At 41.0% G+C, this 12,246-nt stretch overlaps 1 protein-coding gene across 2 annotated transcripts in view; it reads right to left on the bottom strand.

Moving 5' to 3' along the window:
* LOC306968102 (neuropilin-2-like) overlaps positions 1-12,246 on the bottom strand; it is a 205,034-nt gene that overhangs the window by 65,377 nt on the left and 127,411 nt on the right. For both annotated transcript variants that reach the window (XM_079563393.1, XM_079563394.1), the window contains exons 9-11: positions 10,888-11,063; positions 10,322-10,495; positions 8,405-8,549 (exon numbers count right to left, since the gene is read on the bottom strand). In XM_079563393.1, the coding sequence (XP_079419519.1) occupies positions 8,405-8,549; positions 10,322-10,495; positions 10,888-11,063 (495 nt within the window). The remainder of the gene's footprint in view (positions 1-8,404; positions 8,550-10,321; positions 10,496-10,887; positions 11,064-12,246) is intronic.

The raw sequence follows: 12,246 nt of genomic DNA, 5'->3' as shown, positions 1-12,246 counted from the left end.
ATACACAGCACATACCCACGCAGTACAAACATGGCCGACAAGAGCGCGTCTGAAAGAACCTCTGTCTCACAAGAGGGTTACTTCGCCCTGTGAGGATTTTTTTTTTTTTTTTTTACTTCCTCTTAAAAAAACACAAGCGAATGAATAAAATATCGACATGAAAGATTGATACGTCTGTTTACGAGAAATGACAGATATTTTAGTGCGAAACAGTGGAGGTGGGCAGGGGCAGGATGTGCAGAAAGTACGTTCTGGGCTCATGAATATAAGTAGTGTGAGTGTAATGAAAATGTATGAGAACAGAAGGAAGGCAAGTTTATGTGGAGCTAGCGAAAAGAGTTCTCCAAGGTTCTCCAAATCTAAAAGCTTCTCGACTGGAGCTCACAGCCTCAAGGCCAGAGGAACGCCTCATTTGAAAGCTAAGACCTACTACAAAGGCAGATCGTAGCCTAGTTACTGTTTTGGTCACTTTATCATCAAACTGTTGTCACGTTTTTGTCTCTCTCCTTCATGGCGTTCCTGTTGCTCGTTCATCACTCTTTAGTCGTGTTTTTGTCACTTTTTTCATCCGGTTATTGTTGATTTTCCAACACATTTTTTGTCGCTCTTTTGCCACATTTTTAAGAATTTTTTGTCATGTTTTGGTCACACTTTCTTTAGTTGTGTTTTTGTCTTTTTTAGGTCATGCTTTCGTCACCTTCTCATCTAAGTTTTGTCCTGTTTTGGTCACTTGTTCTCTGCATTTTTGTCACTTTTTGGTCTCTCTCTTTCATGGCTTTCTTGTTGCTTGTTCATCACTCTTTAGTCGTGTTTTTGTCACTTTTTTCGTTGTGTTATTGTTGATTTTCCAGCACATTTTTTGTCACTCTTTTGCCGCATTTTTTACGCATTTTCTAAGTATTTTTTGTCATGTTTTGGTCACACTTTCTTTAGTTGTGTTTTGGTCTTTTTTAAGTCATGCTTTCATCACCTTCTCATCTAATTTTTGTTGTGTTATGGTCACTTTTTCACTGCATTTTTGACTTTTTTGTCGCTCTTTTGTGGCTTTCTTGTTGATTTTTTGTTGCTTGTTCATCACTCTTTAGTCATGCTTTTGTCATATTTTGGTGCCTTTTTGTTGCATTTTTGTTTTGTTTTTTCGTTGTGTTTTTGTCACCTTCTCATCTAATTTTTGTCACTTTTCTGTCACATTTATGTAGTTTTTTCATAACTCTTCAGCTGTGTGTTATTGTTGTTTTCCCAGCACATTTTTGCCGTGTTTTTGCCGCATTTTTGAAGTGTTTTTGTCATGTGTTGGTCACACTTTCTTTAGTTGTGTTTTTGTCTTTTTTAGGTCATGCTTTCATCACCTTCTCATCTAATTTTTGTCCTATTTTTGGTCACTTTTTCACTGCATTTTTGACACTTTTTTGTCGCTCTTTTGTGGCTTTCTTGTTGATTTTTTGTTGCTTGTTCATCACTCTTTAGTCATGCTTTTGTCATATTTTGGTGCCTTTTTGTTGCATTTTTTGTGTGTTTTCGTCACCTTCTCATCTAATTTTTGTCACTTTTCTGTCACATTTATGTAGTTTTTTCATAACTCTTCAGCTGTGTGTTATTGTTGTTTTCCCAGCACATTTTTGCCGTGTTTTTGCCGCATTTTTGAAGGGTTTTTGTCATGTTTTGGTCACACTTTCTTTAGTTGTGTTTTGGTCTTTTTTAGGTCATGCTTTCGTCACCTTCTCATCTAATTTTTGTCCTATTTTTGGTCACTTTTTCACTGCATTTTTTTCACATTTTGTCGCTCTATTGTGGCTTTCTTGTTGATTTTTTTTTGCTCGTTCATCACTCTTTAGTCATGCTTTTGTCATATTTTGGTGCCTTTCTGTTGCATTTTTGTTGTGTTTTCATCACCTTCTCATCTCATTTTTGTCACTTTTCTGTTGCCTCTGTCCTTTTTTCATCACTCTTTAGTCGTGTGTTTTTGTCGCTTTTTTTTATCGTGTTATTTTTAATTTTCCAGCACGTTTTTGTCGCATTTTTTAAAGGGGGGGTATTATGCAAAATCGACTTTTTCAAGCTTTACATCATGTTATTAAGTCATTCCTTCATTAAAACCATGCCTGAAGTGTTGCCTGGGCACATTCACGTATTTTCGAGTAATCTGTAAAAACTCTGATGGCGGCCATTTTAGGGATAAAACGCCTGATTCCTTCAGGGAACGCCTCGAACCTCCAGGATACGCCTCCGACCTTTCGTCACCAGCCGAGTAACCAACCACTGCTCCTCAGCAGAACCCCCTCCCCGCAGTGTCTAGCCCTAAGATGTAAACAGAGTCATCATGGAGGATTAGCTTCATGTGTTGTGAACCGGAGCCACAGCAGACTTTTACAAAGACACACATCAGTGTTTCTGCTACCTAAACACCCAGGATTAAAACCGGTGACAAGAACACTTATTTCAGTGACTGGTTCTGCGCTGGGCCTTGATGATGCACAGAGCCTCCGGGGAAAGCTAATGCTAAGCTAAACCTCGAGTCATCACGTGAATACGAGAAATATGCACACATAAAGTCAATAAAACCACCACACACATAAAGAACCGTTTAACAATGATCACACACGGAGCCTGGCTTGTTGATTTGGAAGTTTATTGCTCACATTTCATCTACAATGGGTCATAGCCGAGTGGCTTTCTCCCGGAGCTAACAAGCTAGCCGCGACAAGCTAACGGGAAAATTCACTGAATACAAGCAGCATATTATGCATTGAAAACGTCCCTAAAACAGGCAACTGCTTGAAGCAGCCTTTATGATGATCACACACTGAGCCGGGCTTGTTGATTGTGTAGTTTACTGCTCACATTTCATCTACAGTGAGTCGTAGCCGAGTGGTTTCTCCCGGAGCTAAGGCACTATTAGCCGCGACAAGCTACCAACCTTCACCTTCACAACATTCATTGAAAACAGGCAGCATATTATGCACAAATAACGTCAATAAAGCAGGCAACTACTTGAAGCAGCCTTTACGATGATCATACAATGAGCCTGGCTTTACACATTTGTGGTTTATTGCAGACTTTTCATCAACAATGAGCAGTAGTCGATTATAACAAGCTAACGGGTAAACTCGAAAAACCATTGTCCACCTGCGGAGATAATGTCCGTCTTTTGAATCGTATGGGCTCCTGCAGATCCTGGTGTCGTCCATGGGGGTATAGTTAGAGATCCATAGGGCATGGCAGATGCAAAGAGAGAGCCTCCAAACAGCAGTTATTTTTCAGGCAAGAGCCCCTTCCAGGCGTCCGGTGTGGAAGGTTCGTCTCCAAAAAATATCCTGTGTGGCCATTGTTCACAAAGTGATAAACAGTAGCTCCTTTCCAACAATAACAATTAAAATGCACCGATCGTAGTTTCAATACTGTGGAGACAACGAGCGCAGTGTTGTTGTGATGCCACAGCATAGACTGTAGTGCCACAGACAGCGCGTGGAGGGGGCGTGTCGGAAAGGGTCAGAGGTTCTTAAAGAGACAGGGGCCTATTTCAAGTCATTTGCTACCGCCATTTTAAAAGAGTAATTTTATACAAGGCAGTTATTCTAATTTACTGCATTGACAGACCAACAGAAGGTTTGTCATCATTGTAGTGTGATATAGACTGGTGTTATGTGGCTGAAAAAAGCATAATACCCCCTCTTTAAGTGCTTTTTGACTTCATTTGGTCACTTTTTCATCGCATTTTTTCACCACTTTTTAGTCGTGTTTTTGTTGCTTTTCCGTTGCTTTTGTCGTGTTTTAGTCACTATTATCATCAAATTTTTTCACTATTCTGTCACATTTATGTAGTTTTTTCATCACTCTTCAGCCGTATGTTTTTATTGCTTTTTTGTTGTGTTATTATTGCTTTCCCAGCACATTTTTTGTCGCTCTTTTGCCTTGTTTTTGCCGCATTTTTGAAGTGTGTTTGTCATGTTATGGTCACTTTTTCATTGAATTGTTGCCACTTTTTTGTCGCTCTTTCCTGGATCTCTTCTTGATTATTTGTTACTTGTTCATCACTCTTTAGTTGCCGTTTTTGTCTTTTTTTGTTGCCGTTTTTGTCGTATTTTCATCACTCTCTAGTCGATGTGTTTTTGTTGCTTTCTTTATCGTGTTATTGTTGATTTTCCACCACATTTTTGTCGCTCTTTTGAAGTGTTTTTTGACATGATTTGGTCACTTTTTCATCGCATTTTTCCCATCACTTTTTAATTGTGTTTTTGTTGCTTTTTCGCTGCATTTTCTCATATTTCAGTCACTTTCTCATCTCATTTTTGTCACTCCTTTTTGTCACACTTTTGTTGTTTCTTCACCACTCTACAACCAGATTTGCTCGCTTTTTTATCCTGTCGCTCTTTTGCCACTTTTAGATTTGAGCAATGCCAAACTAGTGAAAATTACGTTAAAAAGACGCTAAATCTGAAAATTCCGTCATCGTCATTAATCTCCTATTTCAGTTCAATTTTGGTCGACATTTTGTATTTTTTTTTTTATTATTTTACTTTCCCAAGGGGACAGCGAGTATTTACTACGAGGAAGTGCTTAATTTCTATAATTCGGTTTATTCCAGTGAAAGACAGACGGCGCAGAAAGACAGAAAACCCACATTAGCCGCAGTAGCACTTAAAAAAATCACATAATGTTCCGCAATTACCAACCAGACAAAGCCTAATCTACCAGAGCCACCTCGCCCGGAGCCAGCGGCAGCCAGTCTGTGTGCGGCGCTCTGCGGAGGTGGGGGGGGGGGAGCAGATGTCACGGCGTTCACGTGAAGTGGCAATGAACACAACTAATGCAGTGATTACTACCACAAGGCACACATCTGGAGAGCAGACCAGACAGGCTGACAGAGGGGGGGACGGGGGGGGAGCCAAGAGCCGGGCCTATCGCGATCACGGAGAGAGAGATACAAAAGATACCAGAGGCAGGAGGTGGGTTAAAAAAAAACAAGCTCCAAGCACAGAGGAGATAAGAGCTAATGTCATCGCAACAACGGGCCACTTCTGGAGAGCGATTTCGACCGCTTAAATGTTCATGATGAATATGAAGGATTGGGAATTATGCCACTTGCAAACAGGTGAATGAGACTGGATTCTAGGGTTGCGATTCTGACACGTATAGTAATTCATTTAACCTCCTTTCCTGACTTGTTATTTTTTTTAAACTGTCGCACAAAAGCATAGCCCTGTTTAGCATTGACTTACTTGTTGGTGAGTCAGGTTAGAATGCTTGGAAACACTTTATAGAAATTACATCTTATTTCGCCTTGATAAATCATGAACTAGCACTTATTATGAACTATTCATCGATTAAAGCAGCACTAAGTAACTTGTTTACCTTAACAAATCATTTTTCGTAGTCCCTAGTAGTAGTAGTAGTGTTAATGGGATGATTGGAGGGTTTTTCATCTCCCCCTGGTGTCTATGGCTAGATAACCACACCAGCTCGACTGCCACCGGACCGGAGCCACCAATACACACTAAGGGAATCACAAAGAAGAAGCTAACAGGCTAACGGGCAAAGCTATCTGCGGGCTTGCACCGCTTAAACAGTATTTACAGCCAAGTTTGAGTGACAAAAAGTATCTCTGTCGTGTAATTGGATGTACAATATCCCTCTCTCCCTTTGTCTTTTCTGTCAGCGTAGTATTTACTCTCACGGACAATTAATAAGTTAACAAACCGCAACATGCTACGACACCTGCAGTTGTGCTTATGGCCTCTAGGGGCACGAGCTGTACTGCTTTAAGTGTGAAACATCCTTAATTACTACTTGACTATAGTAATTAATGCTTAACTTCGAATATAGCATCTAATATTGTGTTGATAAATTGCTACTTCACAGTTTATTAAAGCTGGGGAACCTGACTTTTTTATGTTGTAAAGCAAATGTGTTTTTACCACCACAGAGTATGTTGTAAAAACCAGGCCATGATCTTCACCTAATTTTTTATTGAGCGATAGAAGGTAGAAGAATCTAAATTAATGCATTTTCTTTTGGGGGTGTTCCCCCTTTTTTCACTTTGCCACCACTCAAAGTTGTACACAGGCCTGAAACATGCATATAAAGGATTTGCATGAACAATTGCATGGAGGAGGGATTGTGAGAGCTAGAAACAAGCTTGGGCCAAATAAAAAAATCACTTAATTCATGAATAGGTCATGATTAATTAAGTGTTAGTTCATAATTGACTATGGTTAAATTAGGTGTAGTTATTATAAAGTGCAAATGTTTTATTATAACAAAATATATTATAATAAGAATATGGGATTAGCTTGTACCCACCAACCTCTTTGACACTTTCTCTTGCACTTACAGCTTGGATTTATTTACATATTTTTCAATCAAATGTACCTTTTGTACTCGTCTTGAGACACTTACTGTACCCTCATTGACCTAAAGCCGCTCTCAGCCCACAAGAAGCTCTCTCTCTCTCTCTCTCTCGTCATGAGCAGCCTGTGGGGTTGGTTTGACACTTCAGGGCTGAACTACTTCAAGGTTCCACTCTCCCTCTCCAACACACACGCGGTGACAGTGCTTGGCCTCGTCTCGTGCCCACTGGGACTTTTCTGTATGTGCCATTTCAACTACTTGTCCTCACCTGTCATACCTCACAAACCCACAGGCGCACATGTACCGGGATAGGCCGGTTTGGAAAAGGCACTGTAGTTAGCATCGACAAACACACATGAAATTCCTCTGCTTTAGACCTAGACTCTAGACCTTTCCAGAAATCCTCTTTGATCTTCCTCTGTGATATGAACCTGGACATTTTATCTCCAGATCATCTTAGATCGACAAGGAACAAAGAAAAAAGAAACACCTGTGCCTCTTGCCTCTTTCTTGAATCTCCAATTCATAAAACTATAATAATAATAATAATAATGCATTAGTTTTATATAAACTCAAAGACGCTTTACATTGCATTATTCATTCAATCCATACTTGGTGGTGGTAAGCTACTATTGTAGCCACAGCTGCCCTGGGGTAGACTGATGGAAGCGAGGCAACCAGTCTGCGCCCTCGGCCCCTCCGACCACCACCAACCACTCACTCACTCTCTACATTCACTAGGCTTACTGGTGTTACCAAACGGTCTCCCATCCCAGTATCGACCAGGCCCTTCCCTGCTTAGCTTCCCAGGTCTGACGGGATTGGGCAGAGCAAAGGCCGTGTGGCCACTATCTATTATTCTAATATTCCATGTAAAGCTTTGATTACAGCATGCATTGGCTTTTCATCAAGATCTTGGAATGATGAAGGGTGAGTGTGACCACTGTGCAAAGCCTCCTCCAGCACATCCCAAAGACTCTCAATGGGGTTAAAATCCATGTGTGAAAATGACGTCTCATGCTCCCTGAGCCACACACTTGGAATATGCCCGTGCCATCAGAGAAGAAGAAATCCATTGATTGAATACCCTGGTCATTCAGGATGTTCAGGTCGTCAGCTGATCACATTCTTCAGGCAAATATGTTGTTGAACACCAGATCATTTTGGACCATATATAAACTATTCTCCAACAATTTCTCCAACAAAATTACACAATATTACTAGTATACTATAACATGGCTTTGTGTAACTTCTCAACAAAGCCCATATCATAGACTGAATCTCCCTCTCAGCCTCCAGTAGAGTTGTTCAGCTCGTGCTCTGACCTCAGCATCTTGGGCTTTGACATTTATCTAAATGTCTCTCCTCGCTCTTCACCCCTTCTCACCTTTAACTGTCCTGTCTAATAAAGTCAGCGTGCCAGACACAGAGAGAACATGCAAACTCCACACACCGCCGAGCCGCCTGAACCGCAGTGCACTTATCAAACATAATCCAGTCTTATCCACTGCAAACAGCAACATGCTGCTCAAGTATTTACAGCTGCGTTTCAAAAAAGTCATAAATGATAAAACCTTTAATCTTTCTTCACTCCTATCATCACAACACTGCAGTGGGTGCGCGCAGCTGGCCACTATTACAGGACGTCCCATGACCTAGACATGTTAATCCCGCTCCAGACAAGCAACATTCCTCCCTATAGAGAATTAACAGCCAGACAATGCTATAGTAATGGTACAGTATGGAGGTAAACACATGAAAACAATAAGCACTTATGGAACAGGCGCAGACATAAGCTGCAGTTACCGGGGCATTACCGTCACAAATGTTGCATTATAATTACAGTATGGTGGAGGGCGGGCTTTATGTATTATGCTAAATACAGAGCATGGCATGAAAAATACTAGCTGTTGCGACATATGGACATTATGCAATTTGTGAATTTAGAGATATGCTATAATTATGCTACACATTTTACCACAGACAATATAAAATACTTCAATAAGTATCCATTTCCTTTCCACCCCTGAGAACACTGCGTGGTTGTTTGTCTTACCTGGCAGGTCGCAGCCCAGCACCTCCATCCTCATGCCGATCCCAGCAGGAGACCAGCGCTCAGGAAACACCCGCACAAACTGGGCCACGATCTCATCAAACCGGCGCACCTCGGGAGTGTCGTAGTGGCTGTTCCCCTCGAAAATCTGATGCAAAAACAAGTCAAAAGCAGAAAATATATGAGCGTAAATGGGCTGTGAACCGTAGCGTAGCAGCGTATCACGATCATTTAGGGGCTCCATGTTTTGATATTACACCAAAGGGAACGAGTCCAATTCAAATATCCCTCTGTATCCTCTGGACGCCCCGCGGCGGGACATTCCAGGGTTCACCTCAAGCATGTAAGCTATAACATTTGTCAGGGAAGGTTTGGTTTCCCATTACTTTAGTACAGGCTACAATCAACATAACTTAACTAATTTTAGTACTATGTAATGAGCTTTGTAACAATCTGTAATAACTTGTACCTATGGTTAGATACACAAATGAACAACTTGTACTAGTACTTTGTATGTGCATGTAGGGTTAAGGCTTAAGGTTAGGGTTAAGGTTATGTCTTATTGCATTATGTACCTACAAACTACAAATACATATTATTTCATTGTGTATCTAACCCATAGGTCCAATATCTTACACACAGGTACAATGGATCAAGGGTAGTGTAAAATAAAGTGTTACCTTGCTGGTTTATGTGTAGAAATTATAAAATGTTACTGAAGATTGATTTGAAAGCAAGAGCTAACCAAAATAAAATGTGTTTTAAAAGTGTGCAACATTCAAAGAAGGCAAATTGCATTGTAACAACTTCATATAACGGGAATGGCTGGTCACCATATGCACACTATGGTCTGCATTTGACTTATCCTTTCATGCCACCACAGCCCTGCACAACGGTGTACCCTGTAGTGCCTGTGGTGCCGCCTCCAGAGCTAGACTTAGATTCACCCAGCTGGAGAAACCTATAGTGCATGTTTTGGGTTGATAGGGCCTACAAATATTAGATATATCAAGGCATTTAGACCACGGTCTCTAAAGTTGTTTATCAAGTCACTAAAACCTAATGATTCTGTTTTCCTAGACTGACATCCATCAATAGCAACGGCTGTCTTTGCTATAAAGTCAGCCATACGTCACACAAAACTAAAGCATTTTGAACTTGTCAGATTTGTTCTTCCCCAGAATTGATGTAAATTGAAACAAACTCTGCGCCGCTGATGCCAAACACCGAGCCTGTCTTTCAACATTATGACAACACGGAGTTTCCTTTGACTTCCAAGTAGGATTTCAATCGCCAGCGGCTAAAACAAAACCGACATCTACGCCGTTGCCTGCTCCCTTTCCAAAATCACACGAGCTTTTTGAATTCAAATCCTGTACTTCTCTGTTCCTGCACATGTAAACGCTTAGAGGAACTCCCCAAGATGCATATTACTAATGACAGGCAGATGAAAGAGAGAGTTTTTTTTTTTTTTTTTCCTACAATGAGGAGAAAAGAAGGCACTTAGAAATGCTATTAAACACACAGAAAAAGGCAGGCAGTGTCTACGGGCAGTGCTGCGTAGCCGTGTACAAGAAAGCCCATTTTAATTAGCACCCATGAGAAACAATTGGAGGATGAGTGAACAGGAAGATGAGAAGAAAGTCAGAGAGAGAGAGTGAGTAAGAGAGAGAAATGATTAAATTGAATTATCATCGGTGCATTGGCTTGAATAAAATGGGGTTTTCAGAAAAGGTTGGATAGACCGTTATAAAGACACTACAAATGAGGGACCAGACACTGAGCGGGAGACAAAGGGAGGTGGTATTTTTCAACGAGGAGTGTAAAATATTCAGCACATCAATTACATAGGCGTAAAAATATAATTACAAGGATAATGGTACAAGATTTCCAGACATCGTGCCACCTGCTGTAGTTTACCTTGGCTAAGCCGGTCTTGCTGTCGGTGATGTGGGTCCAGTCTTTCCCGTTAAGACTGTGGGCCAGTTTGTATTTTCGGACAAACGCTCGGTTCTCCGCGCTGTTGCTGCCCTCCAGCCCCCGTGCGCCCTGGGTAATGATGCCCCGTACCGTCTTTGGGACGCCCAGATCCACCTGAAACAGAGCACGGAGAGGGGTGAGGAGGTGGTTTATTAGTGAGGCAAACTGGCACATAAAGGATTGTTGCCATAAAGGAATAGTTTTGACTGAGTGGTAGCTTTGTCTCAAACAAAAATGGCTGTAATCTGAGGTGTGCCCCAGGGGTCGATCTTGGGACCCCTCTTATTCAACCTACATGCTTCCATTGGATCAGCTAATAATAATAATATCCATCCATCCATCCATCCATCCATCCATCCATCCATCCATCCATCCATCCATCCATCCATCCATCCATCCATCCATCCATCCATCCATCCATCCATCCATCCATCCATCCATCCATCCATCCATCCATCTAAAAATGTGCTAAGTTCTGCAATAAAACAGCATTAAGAGTGACTTGCCTGCAGCCACTCCTCCCCGGCGATGGGCTGCGTGGGGTTGGGGAACCACCCGGTGCGACTGGCCACAAGCCGAGCCGCCCCCATGGAGCCGTGGAGGTCCCGCATCGAGGAGGCTGAAATCTGGGAGTCTGGCAGGAGACCGGACATCATGCCCTGGAGCTCCGAGCAGGGGGCATCTAGGGAAGAAAAATATATGAGATAAATGTCTTCTCTGCAGCCATATTTACCACAGAGCAAAAGCGGCTTGTGAATCCATGGCTGGAAAGACCGCATTAAATCATACTAATTTTACATATCCAGTGCATTAGTATCTCCAAACACCCGGTATTTTCCCCCCCTGTTACAGAAATAAGATGAACTTCCATATAGCCTCCGATGTGGATTGGACATGAGGGAATAGAGCTGGGGAAATCCCTAAGTGAACCAATGAAAGCATGTTGTAGATCAAAGTAATGCTATCTATCACACTGAATATGTGTCCAACTGCATAATCTAATGCAATAACATGACTTTTAATGGGGAAGCAGAGATAAAAATGGCTATTAAAACTGATGTGTAGGAAAAAATACTGCTGCTGCGTGGTTCTCATCAAAAGGGCTAGGACCAAAACTGAGGAAAGTTGGGTAACAGTTTATTTTACACTACCCTTGATACATTGTGCCTGCCAAATGTACTACAATGTGTAATAACTTGCACCTATGGGTTACATACTCGATGGAATAATATGTATTTGTAGGTTTGGAGGCACATAATAAGACATAAAACCCCAACTCTAATCCTAACCTTTAGCAATCGCAGATTTCTGTGGTACAACATTTACTGATAGCATCCCAACCTTAGCCGAATACTTGAATTAATGTATGCACTGTCAATAGTTTGTTTGTTTTGTTTGTGTAGTTTATTTGAGCAATTAACATTTCTCTTTCTCCAGAGTTTCACAATCTTACAGTTAATGGAAGCTCAAAGGGAGTCGACTGAAGCAAAAGCTTAAAAGTTCCGACCCCTTGTTCATGTACATTACATTTGCAATTCATGATGCTACAGTTATACATTACTTTTACATATACATTAAATAAACAAAATACAATCCGTTCTGAGTATTCTATATCAGTGTCAGAACACAAATATATACCTATATGTATTTGTGAGTTAAGTTTTATCCTACTGTTGTTACAATTGTAAATATACAATCAACAGACTTTTGCAGCACTGGCAAACAAGGAGGTTTTACCATTTCATATCATTAACACAGCATGCTAATAAAAAACAGTAATAAATATGATTAGTAGTTATTGTTATTTATCATAACAATTTTCATTCTTGTCATTATCAGTGAATGAATGTCCGATTTCATATTAT

Source organism: Gobius niger (genome assembly GCF_951799975.1).
Source record: "Gobius niger genome assembly, chromosome: 9".
Lineage (NCBI taxonomy): Eukaryota > Metazoa > Chordata > Actinopteri > Gobiiformes > Gobiidae > Gobius > Gobius niger.
Note: the sequence above shows the minus strand (reverse complement) of the source record. Positions and strands in the feature narration are given on the sequence as shown.